Source organism: Leucopleurus acutus, assembly GCF_964270905.1.
Source record: "Leucopleurus acutus genome assembly, chromosome: 3".
NCBI lineage: Eukaryota > Metazoa > Chordata > Mammalia > Artiodactyla > Delphinidae > Leucopleurus > Leucopleurus acutus.
In genome coordinates, this window is record NC_139145.1 from 168,747,021 (window position 1) to 168,769,221 (window position 22,201).

The 22,201-nt window shown below is 43.2% G+C and overlaps 1 protein-coding gene across 1 annotated transcript in view; it reads left to right on the forward strand.

Moving 5' to 3' along the window:
* The window catches only part of SEMA5A (semaphorin 5A), a gene marked incomplete at its 3' end in the record, with an annotated part of 473,237 nt that overhangs the window by 450,485 nt on the left and 551 nt on the right, over positions 1–22,201 (forward strand). The window contains exons 16-21 of the mRNA XM_082836606.1: positions 1,759–1,984; positions 3,224–3,442; positions 7,033–7,203; positions 8,722–8,877; positions 10,281–10,328; positions 15,123–15,334. Coding sequence (XP_082692732.1) covers positions 1,759–1,984; positions 3,224–3,442; positions 7,033–7,203; positions 8,722–8,877; positions 10,281–10,328; positions 15,123–15,334 — 1,032 coding nt within the window. The remainder of the gene's footprint in view (positions 1–1,758; positions 1,985–3,223; positions 3,443–7,032; positions 7,204–8,721; positions 8,878–10,280; positions 10,329–15,122; positions 15,335–22,201) is intronic.

The window sequence follows — 22,201 nt, forward strand, 5'->3', positions numbered from 1 at the left end:
AACTACCCCGACAAACCAGGCGAGTCCTTGAGTCGGACTGGGAGGGGACTGGACACGAAACAGAAACCAATCAGCTCTCTGCACCAGTCACCTGTGGATAATGTTCATCTAGCGATAAGTGCAAACACTGGATTTGGATCTAACCAGAAGTGCAGCATAACTACATTAAGATGATGGGAAATGGGAAGGCTGCATCTGGGTTGGAGACACAGGAAGAGGGGTAAAGTGGTAAAGAATAAAGAGCTAAATCTTTTCCCATAGTGCACAGTTAATGGATAATGCCTGATGCTGGAAAATTCTTGTTGTTAGCTCTAAGGGATAAGTATCTAGATAACTGAAAGAGATGGGGGAAGGATAAAACAATTCTCTTTTTCATAATAAATCTTAGAAAGCTATTTAACTCTTCCTTTCTGTGTATGTTTAACATTAATAAAATTATTTTAACAGTATGGCCATACTCGGTGCTTTGTGACAGCCTGGAGGGGTGGGATAGGGAGGGTGGGAGGGAGGGAGACGCAAGAGGGAAGACATATGGGAACATATGTTTATGTATGACTGATTCACTTTGTTATAAAGCAGAAACTAACACACCATTGTAAAGCAATTATACCCCAATAAAGATGTTAAAAAAAAAAAAACTCAAGTTGCTTAAACCACACAAGATGACCTAATTAAACAAGAAATGAAATCCTAAAAAAAAAAAAAAAAAAAAAAGTATGGCCATAGGGCTTCCCTGGTGGCACAGTGGTTGAGAGTCCGCCTGCCGATGCAGGGGGCGCAGGTTCGTGCCCCGGTCCGGGAAGATCCCACATGCCACAGAGCGGCTGGCCTGTGAGCCCTGGCCACTGAGCCTGCATGTCAGGAGCCTGTGCTCTGCAACGGGAGAGGCCACAACAGTGAGAGGCCCGCGTGCCGCAAAAAAGAAAAAAAAAAAGTATGGCCATAATTGAATGTATTATATGTTGTGGGTTTTCCCGCTAATGAAACATCTAGTGCTATGTTCAAGGTCAAACCCTGTGCCCCTTAGATTTGGTCGTGTTTCTGAAGACATAATGTTTAAAATTCTTGCCAGATTAAGAGACCCAAATTTATAGTCCTAAAGTCCACCGCCCAAAAATGGCATGTCCCACTTGCCAAGGTCCTCCCCGCTGTGCTTACAATGGAGGTATCTGGTACTGGGGAAGGGAGGTGAGACTGAAAAATGCCAACAATGTATTAACTAGGGAAATCTTGTGAAAATTTCTTATAGACCAAAAGTTATCATGTATTGTGTTATCAACTGGAAAGCTACCATTCTAACACTTTGAATCTGTGATCCAGAGCTTAAAATATAAATCTTAGACTGAACATATGAGGTCCAAAAATCAAATTCTGGTTCCCTCATTTTAACTATTATCTTAAAAAAAAAAAAAAAAAAAGCTAAAGTTAACGTCAGAATATTCAACATTTTGGGTCACTTATCAATGAAAGGAAGATGATTTGAGGGGAATCACCATTTTTATTCACACACAATTACATTTATTATCTCATTCTCATTGTTGATGTAGAAACTGTGCAGATTCCTTTGCAGTTAACTTGAACACCGAACATTCTCTTCAATGCCTAATTTGTCAAAAAAGTGTGCTTTTAACTTTGCAGAGTAGCTGGTGGGTGTCAGGACCTGAAGTTTTAGAGAGCCCTCTCCTTCACTTAAGGAAGGATGCCCTTGTCTCTATTTCTGCAGTATGATAAGCATACTTCATGTGTTTTCTCCTCCAGGAGTACCAGCCTTGTAATACCAACCCATGCCCTGAGCTGAAAAAGACCACACCCTGGACGCCCTGGACGCCTGTCAACATCTCTGACAATGGGGGCCACTACGAGCAGCGATTTCGGTACACGTGCAAGGCCCGCCTGCCTGATCCAAACTTGCTGGAAGTGGGAAGGCAGAGAATTGAGATGCGGTACTGTTCTAGTGATGGAACCAGCAGCTGCTCCACGGACGGTGAGTAAGCGACTCTGTAGGGACTGACTCGCTTCCAGGGACAGGTGATTTGTCTTATCTCTAAGTTCATAGAAGAGCCCAGTTAAACTAAAATTTAACCGGGCTTCCTGTATTTTATTTGCTAAATCTGACAACCCTGTCTCCAATTCAGTCACTTATTCCCTTATTTCAGAGCAGGCTGTGAACTTACTTCTTATGACATCAAAGTGAAAAAAGAAAAAATGAATGACATTGTTTCTTTAACTTTATTCTCTTATCCGAACATATATTTTTTAATCCTTCCATTCTCAGATACATATAAAACCAACACTAATATTCATTTTAAATGATATAAACTAAGGAAAAATTTTGATAAACATTTATAAAAGACTTCTTATATTTCCTCCAAAAGTATATTGTGGGCATGGCTTAAAAAATACTTTATCCTTCTTGTATCTTAATGGCTTCAAGTTCTAAGGACTAGCCATACGTTTTGGTATTGATATCTTGAGAATACAAAATTGGACCTGTTTGCCTCTGATCACATGAAATTAGGCTAAATTGTGTGTTCTTTATTGATTAACCACAAACTACTGTCTCATCAGAGAAAAAGGTTTCTAATCTATTTTCTCTGAAGAGCATCTGCCTAGGTTTCTGAGCCAGAATTTTTAAGTAGACAACCAAGAAACTTAACAATGGATAGAACTGTTCACACATCTGCCTTCTCACATTTCCCCAGAACTTCATGGCATACTTTGAGAGTTTTTTCTTAAAACTTGTGTCACACTGCCTACCTTTGAGAAAATGACTGAATATTTTTTCATATTTTAAGTCAGTAGGCATTTCCATCAAAATGAACATGAATTGCACAAGGACAATTTGTTGTAGAATTCCCAATGGAAGTGAGAAAGGTGTATTTTCTTTGTAAGGAATTTCTCAGAACAATAAGTGACCTATTACCCATAAAACCCTATTACTTGTATAAGGACTTTGCTACATTGACAAATTGAGTTCTTAGTTGCACCCCTGTTAATAGCAACTGCAGAGAAAGAAGCTTGAGTTATAGGAGATTATCATGCAAACTGCAATGTTATTTTTATTTAGTTTTGTGCTTCTGAGGTGTGTAAAAAGTGTTCCACTGATATTTGAGAGTATAGTTGCAGAAGCAAAGCAGACAGTGCTACAGAATGAAAGTTAGTTTGGACTCTGGTTACTCTAAGAGTTCCTAACAGAATCGTGCTTTGGCCATTTCCCTTGCAGGCCTTTCTGGTGATTTCCTGCGTGCTGGGAGATACTCTTCCCACACCATCAACGGGGCCTGGTCAGCCTGGACCTCATGGTCACAGTGCAGCCGAGACTGCAGCAGAGGCATTCGCAACCGGAAGCGTGTTTGCAACAACCCAGAGCCCAAGTTTGGGGGCATGCCTTGCCTGGGCCCCTCCCTGGAATACCAGGAATGCAACATCTTGCCCTGCCCAGGTGAGTGGATCGAGTAATCTGGAAAAGACCGAAACATCAAGGGCCTTGGAAGACTTTCTCACTCAGTTTCCCTGGCTTTATGTTTGAGACATAATTTGTGGTAGATAGATAGATAGATATAAATGTAGATATAGATATAAGTATAGACATAGATATTGATGTAGATATATAACAGTTATAAATATAGATACAGATGTAGATAAAGATATAGATATAGATAGATATAGTTATAATCTTCCAACTACATTGGTATAAAGACAGATATCACCTAGGCTGGCTTATGTTCATCTATTTCTTCTGCTTTAACAGAAACTGAAGCATTCTCAGGAGCCCCTCTAAGGGATTGTGGCCCCAAGCACTGCACCACTTGAGAAGTGGGCTGGGCTGCCATGGTCCAGAGAGTGGTGTCCTGTCTTTAAACTGGAGGTTGGTCCCTCCCAGACTCTGATGTGCCCAGCGCCCCCCAGAACTGACCTCCCTCCATACCACAGAGTCCTCACCAGAGTGACAGTTATCAGGGGTGGCCCAGCAGGGCCTTGCCAAGCCTGTCCCTGGTGCCCTCAGCTGACAGGGGTCTACATCCTCCTGAGGTCAGTCCTCTAAACACGCAGCATCCTCTCCTGGAGACCCACAGGAGCTGTGTTGTCTGGGTCTTCCTCCTGACCCCTGGCTTTTCATTCCGCAGGCTTGCCACAGAAGCACAGGGTTAATAAAATGACCTTAAGGAGCCCCCTCGCCCCCGCTCAGGGCGTTGTCTGCTAATACAGCCCCGAAGGCTCCTCTGTCACCTTTAATGCTCTAACCAGCTGTGCCTTCCTCTTTCCCCGGCTCTGAGTGCAGCTCTGTCACCTGGATCGCTTCCCCCTGACCTTCCCACAGTCAGAGCATCTTTAATTTAACCCAGTGCCTCACGGCCATCCTGAGTGCTGGCCCCTGGCTGTGCATCCTGCCTTTTGACTTTGTCAGAGTGACCACCCAAGGAGGGCAGGACCATCTCACTCACGGCAGTGCCCTCAGCTCCCAGCGTGGGCCTGGCACACACTCGAAATAGCTCTCAGTGATGGTTATTGAATGATGAGAAAATAAGCAGTTGGTTACTTGATCTTCCTTTCTTTATTCATTCAGTTTTACAGCAAACAATTTTGGATCACCTGCTGTGTGCTATTCACTGAGTAAAGAAAGACACAGTGACCTGGTCCAGGTCAGAAAGGAACTTAAGAGTTCAGTGAGGAAGCATCCTGTGAATAATGTCAACCCAGTATGGTTGGGTTGATGACAAGATGCAATGGTTACATCAGCTGGGGACCCATGGAACTGGAATCATGGCAGCTATACCAAGCAGGCTGCCCCTGGAATGGGCCTTGAGGGACAGATGGGAGTTGGTCATATAGACAAGCAGGGGTGGGGCATGAGGGGTCATTCCAAATACTGTGTACATTGGTTTTAAAGGCACACACCACTGCAAATATAGCATCTTTTTCAGTTGGTACAAACAACTTTCTGAGTTCCTTAAGCAAGGAACTGGCTTGTAGCAGTACTTAGTGAGCATCTATTAGATGGATGGATAGATGGATAGATGGATGGATGGATGGATGGATGATGGATGGACGGAGGAGTGGATGGGTGGATGGGTAATGGATGGATGAGTGGATGATGGAGGGATGGATAGGTGGATAGATGATGGGTGGATGGAGGAGTGGATGTGTGGATGGGTAATGGATAGATAAGTGGATGATGGATGGATGGATGGATGAATCAACACGTACATTAAGCTGAAAACACAGCTCCCAGCTTTGTAGGTAGGCTGCTCAGTAATGTCCCTGCTTCTCCAGTCCTCCTCCGCTGTCTCTGCCTGAGTTTCTCCAGCCTCAGGAGATGCTTCCCTCCAAACTACCCAGCTTTCCTGGCCAAGCGATCCTGAGGTGCTGGGAAAGGTCACAGAGACATGTCTTTCCCACAGCCCCAGCCTGGAGAATGGAAGGGCTCCTCCCCGGGGGCTGAGGGGACCCCTGGGGCAACATGATTAGATGAGGATCCATCCTGTAAAGTGGGGGAGGGAAAGCCACATGGGGAAGTCAGGATCCCTCCAGCCGCTCCGCCTCCCCAGGCTCCAGACACAGGTCCATGCTGCTGTTGGCTGAATGTACAGACTCCTCCAGATGCTCGGATGCTGCCCTGGCCTTCGAGTGCAAGGCGCGGGCCCGTGTCCGAGACTTCCCATTAACATGATCTAGTGGCTATTTTTATTTTCGTTGATTTGATGGTCAAGACAGTATCAGGTACACGTAACCTTAATGTCTTGAAATAGCTTTGTCCTCATCTTCTTTTTGAAAGCCAAGTTTCCATAGAGGGATGTGAAAATATTCAGAGTGGCCCTTCTCACTTTCCACTTGGGAATGCATGAGTTCAGGGGGTTGTTGAGTGGGGCAAATGTCAATTCTCTCTCCCACCTCCTAGAAAATTCCTAACACAGGCCAGGATGCAACTCAACACGGAGGGGTTGGAAGACTCAGGGCTCTTATAGGCTATTTTTACTTCATTTAGGACTCTTTCCTCCCTATGCATTTACTCCTCCTTTGTCCTCTTGGGTCCACAAGAAACAGTTACAAAGGGGTGGTATATTTTCTTTAAAAACAAGTTTTCTCATTATGATTAAGTTTGAAAATTAATCAAAGACCTGAGAAATATAAAACTACCTCTTAAATTAATCAATGAAAAATTCGATCTCCAATTCTAATGTGGATTAAAACTTGCAGTAAGGTTTGAAAGTTGAGCCCATGTTGAAATGATCCTTTTTCTTCTGTGGTTTGGTCTGACTAGTACTTTCACTGACATAATTTATTTCCAACATTGAGAAATAGCTTGGTCTTTCTCCATCACTCCTTTTTCTCAATTCGTGTTTGATTCAGAACTGATTCCAGACCTTGGCTGACAAAGGACAGCAGATGGTTCTTTGTTTCTAAGTCATATTCAAATTCAATAAGATAATTTATTTCTTCTTTATTATGAAAACAGTAAGTGCAAGGAAGAAGGAACAGTGAGTGAGAATCTCATGGACGGGAGACCTTTTGAATCAAAGTGAATTTGGACAGGTGTGTGTTCTGTGGATGACATCAGTTAAGTACCTATGGTGTGCTAAGAACACTCCTTGCCTCTCTGTCCATGAAATCTTTGAGTCCACAGTTTGTTCTGTAAACTGCAAGTGACACAAAAGGAGGATAAGACACTGATTCTGTCTTGGGCGGCTGGCAGAGGTAGCGCTAGCTGGGGCTTCACCTGAACAACTACAGAACACTGTTCTATAGTTCATGGTCTTTCCCAGAGACTGGGTTTTGTACTGCATATGTACATGCACTCCTTGGTCATCCTCGTGCTTGCATTTTACATGCTTAGAACTATTTCCTGAAAGAATAGGAGGAACTGAAGAAGCGTAGAGAGGAATGTGAAAAGCCAGGTGGAAGATCCTGAACCCCCTCCTGTGATGGTCAGTGGTGCACAACACATTCGCACAGTGCAGACTCTCTCTGTAGCCACATCGCATGGGTCAGATGTGGATTTCAGAAGCGGTGTGACTTTGTGTCCCTTCCCAGTGGATGGCGTGTGGTCTTGCTGGTCCTCCTGGTCAAAGTGCTCAGCGACATGTGGAGGTGGACATTATATGAGGACCCGCTCGTGCACAAACCCAGCCCCCGCCTATGGAGGCGACATCTGCCTGGGCCTGCACACGGAAGAGGCTCTCTGCAACACGCAGCCCTGCCCCGGTAAGCAACCCAGCCAGGCCCGTGCAGACAGCAGGGCAGACTCACCCTTTTCCTGGTATACAAATGGTGAAACGATGAAACCACATCACGATAAGACCAAAAGAGGGGAACACGTCAATGCCACGCTATTGCCGGTGATGTGACCTCCTAATACATTGTTCTGCAATGGAATCGTTCTCACCATGCTGTAGTTGCAGAACTAGTTACAGAAACCAGTGATAACCAAGTATTCTTAAAATATTTAAGCTGGTAATGGGAGCTGACATTTAGTTGCTTAGAATCAAGGTGGGGAAGCAGGAGAACCCTTGTGAAGTGGCTTCACAGGAATCCCCCCAGGACCGTGGGCATGGGGGTTCCGGGCTCCGAGGCCAGCTGGCCCATGTGCCCAGTGGATGCCCTGCAGCAGCCCACCCCATCCAAGAATTAGCTTTGTTTTCTGCCATGTAGGGACCACTTGGAATGAAAATGAGACAATCTCTTCTGAGTCTAACTTCGACTTTGAAACACACACACACACACACACACACACACGTTTTTAACTAGCTCCTGCAGACTTTCCTTGAAGGTTCCATGTATACTGAAAAGTGCCTAGAAACCAGATTCTCAGTCATCCCCAAAACTGGCACTTTACAAATTTCTAAGGAAAATTATACCCTTTACAATGGATCAAAACACAAGTTTGGTTGCCAATTTTAATTTAAAAAGAGGAAAACACCAAGCTGCATAGAAAAACATTATTTTACATTATTAATATTTCATAAATAATATTTAGAGTTCATTTTTTTAACCTCCTTACATAAAATGAGTATTAATTCTCTCTTTTGACACATCTGTAGGTCCGGTGAATTTAACACATCTTAGCGAATCTACCTTTTTGGGGTAAAGTGACTTTAGCTAGTTCATCTTTTGGCCTTGATGACTTGTGTGTGGATGTGCTTCAGTGGCAGTAAACAAGGGATAGAGTGAATTCTACCATGAGTACAGCCTGCCTTTGGTGTACTGGCCTTGCAAAGTTGTTTTCACAACTGGAAAGAAAGTATTTGTAGTAGCTTGAACCCCTTTCACAACCAGGACTTTCTCATTAACACACTGTCATTTCTCTTGCTTGAGCACTGAGGCCTGAGAAATTTTTTGGAGAAGGATTTGAGTATGACCCCGTAGGAATGGGGTCTGCATTGATGATCTCTTCTCCACCAAGGAAGGGTCACGCACAGCCAGGCTTCATGCATTAGTTTATGGAGTGTCTAATACAGTTAATTTAGAGCATTAAAGTAATGTGAGTTTTAGAAAATGTATTTTAAGCACATTATTTCTAATCAAAGGTATATGAGTTCTTTTATTCTTGCTCCTTTGTATTTTATTTACTGGACTGGTCATAAGATACGAGTCCATCTTATTTATACACAGACCCACTATAAACATCATATGAAACCTTATGTACATAAGCTGCCCCAACTTCCAGACTGATGGATCTTAGTGGGTCTTGTTGCCGCATCTTCTGTCTTCTGGCCCCTGCAGAGAGCTGGTCGGAGTGGTCAGAATGGTCCGAGTGTGATGTGTCTGGGGTCCAGGTCCGCATCCGCCAGTGCATTCTTCTGTTCCCCGTGGGCAGCCAGTGTTCCGGAAACACCACGGAGAGCCGGCCCTGTGTTTTTGATTCCAATTTCCTCCCGGGTAAGAGGGGAGATGCTTATTAGTGCAAACAAAATCATTTCCGATATTTTGAGAGACAATGATTCCTAGGTGGGAGTTTTATCTGCTCTATGAGGTCCTGTTTGCTAAAACAGAGATGATTCAATCAACTCTTGCGGTTTCAAGGTGATTATAGATTTGTAGCTAACTGCGTCTGTAGACTTGAATTTAGGCCATGAGTTTTAAGGTTTTTTTAAGCACAATGTCTTCTTCTACAATTTATTGCCTATAACACGGTCAGAATAGTTTGTTCAAAAAATGAAAATAGGTTATTTGGTTACTTTAATATTAAGTTAAATGCTTTGGCAAGGTTGTGCGTATGTGTTTGCACAGAGAAAAGAGGGCCATTCTCTTCATACAACCTTAGTTTATTTGGGAAAAAGGGAGGCTGTCCTTGCTCTCGTCTTGGAGAAGAGGTTGGCTTGGCCCTTTGGCTACAGGCTTTTCCATGTGAAATCGATGTTTAGTTATTAGTGATAGCTAGTCACCCATCACATGCTCACTGTAGGCACGGGCCTACATATATGCCCACCATGTGCCTTAGCACTCTGATGTGGGCCAAAAGCAGAGACTAACCTCTTACAAGGTAATAACAGGGAATGCCTTGTTTTCCTTCACTAAAGGAAAGATATTATTTTAGAAAAAACTATCAGCTTCAGCCTCAAAAGACACCTCACTCTTCTGTGGTCTAGAACTGCAAGAGTGTTGATTGTTGTTTCCTTTTCAACCATAGACGTATTTTTAATTCTTGTTAACGCATGAGAAATCAATACAGGAGAGAATAGTGTTTCTGGACTCTTGAAATGGTGTTTATCCTTGGGCTTAAACATTTAGGTGGATCTCTCCTTTGGTTGGCTTCCTACTTGTCAGTTTCACATGGGCCATGGCAAAGATCATGAATGGGCTCGAGTAGGAAGGAAGGTTATTTGTTTTGGCAATTTCCTCTGAGCTCTGGTGGAGTGGTCCCCCTCCCCAGGCAATGTGACAACACTGACTTTGATGAGACAAAAAATCTGAGGCAGAAATTCTACAGACAAACACTGTGGGGTTCCACAGCTGGCAGAATACATTGGAACAGAAAATCAGCCCATGTGCCAGCCTTACTTTGAAGCTAGTGCCCTGGTTTCAACCCAAGGGACCATAGCATTTTCTTTTTGTAATAATGAATCTCACCCCTTTCCAATCAAGGTGACCTTGACCAAATACATCTCCGGTTGGTTAAGAAAAAAAAAAGAAAGAAATATGTTTTTAAAAACAATTAATCAGGCTTTTGGAAACTGACTCACATAAAACTCAAAATCATTAGACATTTCATAAATGAATCATTAATGTGATCTTCCTTCCCTACACCATTTATACATTGTGATTAAACTTTGTTTTTCCAGAAGTATCTGTGGCAAGATCCAGCAGCGTAGAAGAGAAAAGGTGTGGAGGTAAGTTCTTTTTCTTAATTAATTTCATGTATTTTCCAGTCATTTCTCTTGCCATATGTTTCATATGATGTTTCAGCTACTGGCCAAGAAAAAAATAAAATAAAACTGGAGAAACTCCTGAATCCAAACACCTTATATTTTGGCAGTAGAAATGCTAAGGAGTCCATATTTGACATCTGGATCAGTGGTTCTCAGGGGGTCCTTAGACCAGCATCATCAGTATCACCTGGGAACTTGATAGAAATGCAGATTCTCAGGCTGCACCACCATCTACAGAGTCAGAACCTCCCTGAGAGGGGCCCAGCACTCTGGCTTAATAAGCCCTTCAGGTGAGTCTAGTGGACATAAGCTGTATGGCCCAGTGATCTGGGTATTAGCTCCAGTTAGATTTCCTATGAGTAAAACAGAATTCAACCATTTTCTTTATATGTATAGTGCAAATCCATAGAAACCAGCCTCAGATCTCCAAACTGCTGAAATGATAAAATGTCAGAATTTTATTATGGGCAAAAGGCTATACCTATATCTCCAGAGATATTTTTCTAACTTCCTGCAACCCTGAATGACAGAAATCACATTCTCTGGGTCAAATCCATAATGCTTTTGGACTTTCCCATCTAGTTCTATCCTGTTTGGATGGGAGGGACTGGCTGTCCATTGATCAGAGCCCAGCCCTGGTCCACCTTTGGTGTCAGAGCCAAAAACCACACACAAGACCAGCATCTTCATGTGTGCAGCTGATGACTATTCCTAACCATTTCTAACATAATCCATTCCAGCGGGAGGTCCCAGGCAGCTCAGCCCAACGGGCTTTGGTCTCTCACACTCAGAAGGAATCTGGATTTTCATCGGTGTGTTTTAGGAATGTACTTATTTATTAACTACACTGGTTAAGAATCTGCTATCTGTGACGCTCTATCTGTTTAGTCAGCCATCTGTTAATCCATTTGTTCAATCATCTTTCCTGAGCACCTGCTCTGTGTCAGTTTTGTGAGGGGTGTTGAGCTTACAGCAGGGACTCAAACAGCCCCAGCCCCTCTGGAACCAAAAGTCATATCCCAAGAGAGCCCTGTGCCTGAGAAGGGCAGTGTCTGGTGTCTGACTGGGTCAGTTCAGTGAGCCACTACTTGGGGATCCGGCCGCAAGATGAATGTTGGCTTGTTCACATAAAAAGAATTATAGCTGTAGTATTTTTAGGTCAGCAGTCACTGTGTGCCAGACACCGTAGAGGTATCCTATTTCCTCCTCACAAAGAGCATTCGCGTGGGTGCCACAGCCCACTGTTCTTTATGTAAAACCTTTGGAGGTAGAGCAGGGTTTGGAAGTCAGCATTCTTCAGATTATATATGGGTAATACGGGTCATATAAGGTATGACACGGCGAGGTCTGGGGGTCGCACTCCGTAACCAACCTCTTTAATGACGTTGCCGTGCAATGTAGGTGAAGTGAAGCTGCCAATCATCCTGGTTCTGCAGCAAATGATCAGGTCAGGTCAGGCTTCGCTGCCAGGTGAGTGATGAAAAATCAGTTTTCAGAGAAATTTTTGTTTGGGGAATTGTAGGAAAGGGAGAGCAGCCACGTCTTTTTATCTGTATTTTATAAATAGGGATCATGAGGGTCAGAGATGAGGTTCACACAAACAGTCTAAGCGAAGCCAGCTTTGGATCTGGGCAAGGGGATCCCAGCGTGAGCTTTCAGCCCGGAGCACCACGGGAAAAGGGGCCCGGTGCAGAGTGTCCCAGAGGAGGGTATCTGGGGTATGCAGCCACAGCAGCCCCGGCCAGGCGACACTCTTGGACAACACCCGGGGTCACCACTGGAGCAGAGCTTGTAGAGAGTGTTCCTGCCCTGAGGGAGGTCAAGGCAGACCCTGGGGGCAGCCAGCATGCCCTCCAGGCCTAACACAAGTTCAAAAACCACTTTCCTCTGCCAACCTTCTCAGGGTTCAGATACGGGAGTCCTGCCAAGGCCTTGAGCACCCGGGAGGACAGGGTGCCGAAGGCTCACTTGCATCCTAAAAGGCAGCTTCTGCGTGTCTGAACCAGCTGTTCCAAAGACTGCACCAGATCAAGCCTTGAGGTGCTATTGATTCAATCACAGACACTTGAATGACTCTATAATATTCAGAACCAATCGTTTAGATCTTAGGCTGCTGACGTTGACACAGCAGAGTAGGTGGGTAAGAGGTCCGATGGGGCTAGTTGTGGGGCTGAGAGGTAAAAACAGTCACCTAGCAAGGATGTTTGGGGATGCTTTTTTCAGTTTGTTGAGGAGAATCAAACTTTGCACAGAAAATCAGCCAGTTGAATCGCTGGGTAGTTGGTTTCTATTCTAGCTTTACTGACCAAAATCAACAGCAAAAAGCATTGAATTCAAAGCAAAGAGCCATGCTAAGCAGATTCAAGAGGTTTAATAGGCTTGATTTTTCACTTATGCAGAAAAAATGTAGGCCTATGGAAATGCTCCAACTTAGCTATTTTTAGTTGCATGAGACACAAAGACTGTATAATCATCATAAAGATGTCGGCTGGCCCCAGCCTTCCCCAGGCACCTGCAGGAATGATTCATTTGACAATAACAAAGTACCTGCATAGGGAGAGAGCCATACATCTTCTATATATTATTTTATCAGTGCAGCAGAAGTACTTTTATTCATATGCTGCCTTGACCCTGGGGGGTCCAAACGGCTAAAGTATCGAGAGATGACAACAGGTATGAAATCACTCTTGCTTATCTTGAGGGCAACTTCAGGGTTAGAGTAGAAGCTTCTAGCGGTTGCGGGTAGAATGGCCCCTGGATGCTTTATCCAGCTGTCCCAGGTTCAGCCCTAGAGTCTTCAGACAAAATCAGGAACAGCCAAAGATTTAGCGATTCCTTTCACTTTGTTAAACCAGTGACAGGATAATCAAGAAGTGAAAAATTGAGGTGGATGTCAGGGAGTGGGTGATATCTGTGGAATGTTCTAGTAACGTCCTCCTGGATTATCCAGCTCCAGGTGCTGAAGACACCTGAGGCGCGTGTTAGGAGTCACCTGTTTGGAGACTCAGCATGGGTGGAGTACGTTGGTTCCGGTTCACAGAGAACAGAGGACGAGGCTGCCTCTCCGCGCGGTGTTCATCCACCTCCTGGAGCGAATCTACATCCCAGGGCCCAGGGCCCCGAAAAACAGTGTCCAGGAACAGCAAAGGGGCACAGCTTAAAGGGAGAAGCTTAGAGGGTTTAGGGACGGATGAAGGATGTTCCACCTGTGCTGTGGATCCCAGGTGAGGCGAGGACAGCTCAGAGAGTCCTCGGGAGGATCCCAGGTGTTTAAGGAGAAAACATCCCAGAACCTGGGTGTAGTAGACAAACTCACGGGTCTTCTCTCCCCAAGATCCCTGGGGACCTCCCCACGTGGCCCAGCAGTCTCACCCAGCATCCACAGGGGTGCCCAGCAGGCATCTTCAGTGGTCCCATTTGGGTGCAGGGAGAGCAAGGGTGTCTCTCAGCCCTCTGGTGGTGCATGAAGGGGACACCTTGGAAGAAAAGCCAGATCCCCAGGATGTGCAGTGGAGACATAGGGCCAAGAACCCTTAGGCAACTGGTTAGCTATACGGTGCCAACACAGCATAGAAAAATTGAGGTCCTGTTTTGTTTTACCTGATTTTCAGTAATCTCAGCTTCATGGTCATGGCTCAGATGTTGTCTTTATTCCCTGAAAGGCTTAAAATTTTGATTGTAAGGTGTTTTACCAACACACAATGAATATCTTTTTTTCTTTTGTTGCTCTCTGTCAGAGATTAAGCAGTTCTTGGTTAAGCTACCTTGATGTCACTCAAACCAATCCTGTCTTAGAGACATGAGTCCATGTCAGCTTGTTTATTCAACACTGTGTATTTATAACTCAAAGAAAATTACTTAAAGATGCTATTAGATAGAAAAAACACTTTAAAAAAAGAGGGTCATTTCATGACCACTAATAGATCATATTCCTTTGACACAAATCCTTTGTTTCTTTGGAGTAAGCCATTTTCTTTAAAAGGTCTCCAAAATACAATGTGAGTGAAAAAATGGTACCCAGGATAATGTTTACAACACGCAGACATAGCATGCAAGTGTGCAGAGTGTCTCTGGAAGAGCACAGGAGAAGGTGGTGACAGTGGTTTCCTCTCAGAAAGAAAACAAGATTTATTCTTGTATATCCTTTTGCACTTTTATTTTCATGCAATCAAATGTTATACAATATGTGTATCTTCATATTCCAAAAAACGTAATGGAAAACATAAGAACGATAAAATCAGAACACATTTTTAAATAAAATGAAATGATAAAGGAGGGGGAAATAGTCGGGCTTGCAGGTGAGCAGTGATTGGAAGTACTAGATACATCCTTGCTTTGTTCCCGGGACACAGCCAGGCTGCAAGCAGGGACTCAGCCTGTTCAGGAAAACGGAAAACATGTTCCCTAGAAACCCCCCAGACCACAGATCATGCTGCACTTGAAACAGAAGAACGGTCTCTTACAAGCCTTTAAAGAAAAAAGTGTCTCTGCTAGCGTATTTGGTGATCTTTAAAAGATCACCATATTATACGGTGGTTATAATCCATAAGAGCGTTGACTTAAACTACACTGAGTTCGCTGCAGAGAAGTGTCTTGGCAGCCACGACATTTCAAAGGAAGGCCCCATGATTTCCTGAGTTTTAGAAGGAGTGTGGAGCTTTCCATGGCGTCCTTCTCTTTTTCTCTGAGCCCACTGAGCTGGGGAGGAGCGTGTCCTTTTCCAGGGTGGCCTCACTTTTGACGTTGTCTTCCCAGAGTTCAACTTGTTCCACATGATCGCCGTGGGGCTCAGCAGCTCCATCCTGGGCTGCCTTCTTACGCTGCTTGTCTACACCTACTGCCAGCGGTACCAGCAGCAGTCCCACGATGCCACCGTCATCCACCCCGTTGCACCCGCCCCTCTCAACACCAGCATAACTAACCACATCAACAAACTGGACAAGTATGACTCGGTGGAGGCCATCAAGGTAAGGGGTCAGCAGCCTCCGCTGCAGCCAGGTGTGCAGAGAAGGCAGGTGGACCCTGATGGCAAAGCTCAGTGGTGGTGGCATAGGTGACAGGGTGGGGGACAAGGTAAGTGGCTCCTCTTATTTTTTTTATTTTATATTGAAGCATACCTGATTAACAACATTGTGTTAGTTTCAGGTGCACAGCAAAGTGATTCAGTTATACATATACATGTATCTATTCTTCAAATTCTTTGGATGACCTGCCTTATTTATTTATTTATTTATTTTTAACATCTTTATTGGGGTATAATTGTATATATGTATACATATATCCCCATATCTCCTCCCTCTTGCATCTCCCTCCCACCCTCCCTATTTCCCCCCTCTAGGTGGACACAAAGCACCGAGCTGATCTCCCTATGCTATGCGGCTGCTTCCCACTAGCTATCTATTTTACATTTGGTAGTGTATATATGTCTATGCCACTCTCTGACTTTGTCCCAGCTTACCCTCCCCCCTCCCCATGTCCTCAAGTCCATTATCTACATCTGCGTCTTTATTCGTGTCCTACCGCTAGGTTCTTCAGAACCTTTTTATTTTTAGATTCCATATATATGTTAGCATATGGTATTTGTTTTTCTCTTTGTGACTTACTTCACTCTGTATGACAGTCTCTAGGTCCATCCACCTCACAACAAATAACTCAGTTTTGTTTCTTTTGATGGCTGAGTAATATTCCATCGTATATATGTGCCACATCTTCTTTATCCATTCATCTGTCGATGGACACGTAGGTTGCTTCCATGTCCTGGCTATTGTATATAGAGCTGCAATGAACATTGTGGTACATGACTCTTTTTTTTTTTTTTTTGCAGTACACAGGCCTCTCACTGTTGTGGCCTCTCCCTCTGCGGAGCACAGGCTCCGGACGCACAGGCTCAGCGGCCATGGCTCATGGGCCCAGCCGCTCTGCGGCATGTGGGATCTTCCCGGACTGGGGCACGAACCCATGTCCCCTGCATCGGCAGGCGGACTCTCAACCACTGTGCTACCAGGGAAGCCCCCTACATGACTCTTTTTGAATTATGGTTTTCTCAGGGTATATGCCCAGTACTGGGGTTGCTGAGTCGCATGGTAGTTCTATTTTTAGTCTTTTAAGGACCCTCCATACCGTTCTCCATAGTGGCTGCATCAATTTACATTCCCACCAACAGTGCAAGAGGGCTCCCTTTTCTCCACACCCTCTCCAGCATTTATTGTTTGTAGATTTTTTGATGATGGCCATTCTGACTCGTGTGAGGTGACACCTCAATGTAGCTTTGATTTGCATTTCTCTAATGTTTAGTGATGTTGAGCATCCTATCATGTGTTTGTTGGCAATCTGTATATCTTCTTTGGAGAAATATTTATTTAGGTCTTCTGCCCATTTTGGGATTATTGTTTGGTTTTTTCATATTGAGCTGCATGAGCTGCTTGCATATTTTGGAGATTAATCTTTTGCCAGTTGCTTCATTTGCAAATATTTTCTCCCATTCTGAGGGTTGTCTTTTCATCTTGTTTATGTTTTCCTTTGCTGTGTGAAAGCTTTTACGTTTCATTAGGTCCCATTTGTTTATTTTTATTTCCATTTCTCTAGGAGGTGGGTCAAAAAGGATCTTGCTGTGATTTATGTCATAGAGTGTTCTGCCTATGTTTTCCCCCTAAGAGTTTTATAGTGTCTGGTCTTACATTTAGGTCTTTAATCCATTTTGAGTTTATTTTTGTGTATGGTGTTAGGGAGTATTCTAATTTCATTCTTTTACATGTAGCTGTCCTGTTTTCCCAACATCACTTATTGAAGAGGCTGTCTTTTCTCCATTGTATATTCTTGCTACCTTCATCAAAGATAAGGTGACCATATGTGCGTGGGTTTATCTCTGGGCTTTCTATCCTGTTCCATTGATCTATATTTCTGATTTTGTGCCAGTACCATACTGTCTTGATTACTGTAGCTTTGTAGTATAGTCTGGAGTAAGGGCGTCTGTTTCCTCCAGCTCCGTTTTTCTTTCTCAAGATTGCTTTAACTGTTTGGGGTCTTTTGTGTCTCCATACAAATTGTGATATTTTTTGTTCTAGTTTTGTGAAAAATGCCATTGGTAGTTTGAAAGGGATTATATTGAATCTGTAGATTGCTTTGGGTAGTATAGTCATTTTCACAATGTTGATTCTTCCAATCCAAAAACATGGTATAACTTTCCATCTGTTTGTATCATCTTTAATTTCTTTCATCAGTGTCTTATAGGCCTTGTTTTTGTATCCATTCAGCCAGTCTATGTCTTTTGGTTGGAGCATTTAATCCATTTACATTTAAGGTAGTTATCGATATGTATGTTCCTATTACCATTTTCTTAATTGTTTTGGGTTTGTTTTTGTAGGTCTTTTCCTTCTCTTGTGTTTCCTGCCTAGAGAAGTTCCTTTAGCATTTGTTGTAAAGCTGGCTTGGTGGTGCTGAATTCTCTTAGCTTTTGCTTGTCTGTAAAGATTTTAATTTCTCTGTTGAATCTGAATGAGATCCTTGCTGGGAAGAGTAATCTTGGTTGTAGGTTTTTCCCTTTCATCACTTTAAATATGTCCTGCCATTCCCTTCTGACTTGCAGAGTTTCTGCTGAAAGATCATCTGTTAACCTTATGGGGATTCCCTTGTATGTTACTTGTTACTTTTCCCTTGCTGCTTTTAATATGCTTTCTTTGTATTTAATTTTTGACAGTTTGATTAATATGTGTCTTGGCGTATTTCTCCTTGTATTTATCCTGTATGGGATTCTCTGTGCTTCCTGGACTTGATTTACTATTTCCTTTCTCATATTAGGGAAGTTTTCAACTATAATCTCTTCAAATATTTTCTCAGTCCCTTTTTTTTTCTCCTCTTCTTCTGGGACCCCTATAATTCAAATGTTGGTGCGTTTAATGTTTTCCCAGAGGTCTCTGAGACTGTCCTCAATTCTTTTCATTCTTTTTTCTTTATTCTGCTCTGTGGTAGTTATTTACACTAGTTTATCTTCCAGGTCACTTATCTGTTCTTCTGCCTCAGTTATTCTGCTATTGATTCCTTCTAGAGAATTTTTAATTTCATTTATTGTGCTGTTCATTATTGTTTGTTTGCTTTTTAGTTCTTCTAGGTCCTTGTTAAATGTTTCTTCTATTTTCTCCATTTTATTTCCAAGATTTTGGATCATCTTTACTGTCATTACTCTGAATTCTTTTTCAGGTAGACTGCCTATTTCCTCTTCGTTTGTTTGGTCTGGTGGGTTTTTACCTTGCTCCTTCATCTGCTGTGTGTTTCTCTGTCTTCTCATTTTACTTAACCTACTGTGTTTGGGGTCTCCTTTTCGCAGGCTGCAGGTTCGTATTTCCAATTGTTTTTCGTGTGTGCTCCCAGTGGGTGAGGTTGGTTCAGTGGCTTGTGTAGGCTTCCTGATCAAGGGGACTGGTGCCTGTGTTCTGGTGGATGAGGCTGGATCTTGGCTTTCTGGTGGGCAGGACCGCATCCAGTGGTGTGTTTTGGGGTGTCTGTGAACTTATTATGACTTTAGGTAGCTCCTCTGCTAATGGGTGGTGTTGTGTTCCTGTCTTGGTAGTTGTTTGGCATAAGGTGTCCAGCACTATAGCTTGCTGGTCGTTGAGTGGAGCTGGGTCTTAACGTTGAGATGAAGATCTCTGGGAGAGCTTTCACCAATTGATATTACATGGGGCCAGGAGGTCTCTGGTGGTCTAGTGTCCTGAAATTGTCTCTCCCACCTCCGAGGCTCAGGCCTGACACCCGGCCGGAGCACCAGGACCCTGTCAGCCACATGGCAGACATCTCAACAGCTACAAAGGGAGCAAGCAAGCATTTTCTGACATGCCTTTTAAGCTTCGCTGTTCCTGTGAAAAGGTGGCATCTCATATTGGGAAGTAGGTTAAAAATGGGACATGGAAATGGCAACAAATAAAATGCTGGAAACTATCGAGTGATTGGTCACCATCCAGATCTGCCTCCACTGTGCCTCAGTACCCGAAGAGAAGTCCCACCAAAGAGAAGAGCTCCGTGCTGAGGAACTGCACATGCTGAGCAGTGAAATGAGGATGGGGTTTGGTCAATCAGATATACATGTCCATGTACAGGTCCATTACAGGAATCCCCAGGATGGCATCCTGAGAACAACTGTTACATTATTATAAAGACTATCTTCTAATAACTTTGAAGCTTAATGAAGCTTCTTCAATTCTGTGTAATGTTGATGCTGGTGCAATTGGTGGGGGGAGGTGATGCATTGTGTTAAATTTCCTGAGTGGGTGATTAATAACCCAGTGTTTCACCCAGAAATTTAGAGTGAATGACAAGTCTCCTTCTTGTTCTAAGGAAGAAAAGGTGAAAAGGGGTGAGCCTGACAGATCTAGGTTTATGAGTCACTTACCAGCCAGATAGACTTCTCCCAGGTATTCATACTAACTGAGCCTCCATTTTTTTTCTTGGTGAATTGGAGATAATGAGAATAAAGTGAGGTAAATTAGACACAATGCCTTGAACACTGCCTGGCAAAATAAAAGTGGTTTTTATTTGAGGCATTTTGCATCCTGGTTCAGAGTACAAGTTACTTACTTCTTTGAACCTCAGTTTCTCCATCTTTAAAATGGGTTAACACTATGTACTCCTGTATCATTGTTGTGAGGTTTAAATGGACTAAGGTACATGAAGCCCAGCATCCAGCAAATAGTGGCTGTTGTTCTTACTGTGTCTACACAAGAGGTCAGGAATGTGGCTGGAAAGACATCACAGGCTCTTGTTACTGCACCCAACCTCCCCTACCACCCACATGAATGCAGGGAGTTCTCATGAGCTAAGTTACTTTCATTTTTTTTCTTGTTTTTTTTCTCTTTTGTTCTTCTATTACAGTATAGTTGATTTACAATACTGTGCTCATTTCTGGTGTACAGCAAAGTGATTCAGTTATACATACATATTCTTTTCTGACTCTTTTTCATTATAGGTTATTACAAGATACTGAATCTAGTTCCCTGTGCTATACAGTAAATCCTTGCTTTTTATTTTATATATAATGGTGTGTATCTATTAATCCCATACTCCTCATTTATCCCTCCCCCACCTTTCCTCTTTGGTAACTGTAAGTTTGTTTTCTATGTCTGTGAGTCTATTTCTGTTTTGTAAATAAGTTCATTTGTACTGTTTCTTAGATTCCAGATATAAGTGATATCATATGATATTTGTCTTTGTCTGACTTACTTCACTCAGTATGATAATCTCTAGGTCCATCCATGTTGCTGCAAATGGCAATATTTCATTAAGTTACCTAAATTTTGATATTCCTGTTAAGTTGGTGGTTCCCCTTAATATTCTTAGGGAGTATTTGATGCCCTCTCTCTGCTATGATGGTTTCCTTTGAAATTCAGTTTCCTTCCCATGTGGGAGTACGGAATATCTTCAGCCCTTACAACTGCCACTGGTTGGAAGGTCTCATGTGCTGGGAGCTGCAGTGTTCACACTTGCCCTCCCCACCCCCGCCATGAGGCACCCACATGCACAGAGACGGAGCCAATTCACTTCTACTCATGGGTCTTACTTACAGCAGGATCCAGAGTCCATCAGCACCTTATACTGATCAGATAACAGAGCCAGGAAGTGAAGCACCAGGAATTAATAACACGCCCCACACACCCTCTCAGAACCAAGACTCTTCAAGAAGAAACCTCCAGGACCCAAGAAAGCGGCCCCTCTCAACGTGATCCCATCCCATCAGCTTATCTGTGGTGACTACTGCTTCAAGCATCAGAAGATAATTTAGCTGGTCTTCTGTTCTCCCTGAAGACCCAGTAGGCACTTCATCAGAAACCTGGCTGCTCTGAAGGCAAAGTACTGCTGCCTAGTCTCTAATGAATCTTTCTAGAACTTTCTTCTGACTCCTTGCCCAGACGAGTCCTGGGCATTTGGACATGCCTACGACCTCACATCTTTATTTTGGTCCTCTTAAAAGTTACCCTCTTTCTCAGACAGTTCAGCTCTTTAAAAGTACGGGTAACTTTCATGACTGTTAATGAGGAAGAGCATCTGTGTCAGAAATGGCCACAGTAGTCACCTTCCAACAAGTGTAGAAAATGAAGAGAAACTAAGAATCCCGTGCATTTATTTAAATATTTTCCTTCAAAATCTCTTACCAATGACAATCCAAAAGCTGCTTAAACACCTATCCAGTTATAAGTGGTAATATTCAAAGCATTTATGAATTTGAAATCACTAGAGTTTTAGGTTTCTGGGAGATTTTGATTTAGGTTTTCTAACACTTGGAAACTTCCTGACTAAAGTTCAAAAGTAGACTTTCTGAGTAAAGCTCAGAAGCAGTCTGGTCTAAAAGCCTACCAGCCTCATTCTAGTTACCAGGCAAGTCCTCAGCAAATGATGTGAGGAAGCAAGTGAGAAGTGAGAAAACACATCTTAAAAGAATGGAGGCTTAGGAGAGAGCTTGAATTCCACATACAGTGGGCTCTTGAACAATACTGAACTGTGCGGGTCTACTTATATGCAGATTTTTTCAATACAGTAAGTCCCCTACATACGAACGAGTTCTGTTCTGAGAGTGCTTCGTAAGTCCAGTTTGTTCGAAAGTCCAACAATGTTAGCCTAGGTACCCAAGTAACACAATCGGCTATATAGTACTGTACTATAATAGGTTTATAATACTTTTCACACAAATAATACATAAAAAACAAACAAACACAAAACGTAAAGAAAATACTTGAATCTTACAGTATAGTACCTTGAAAAGTACAGTAGTACAGTACAACAGCTGGCATCCAGGGGCTGGCATCGAGTGAACAGGCAAGAAATAAAGATGTACCACTGTACTCTAT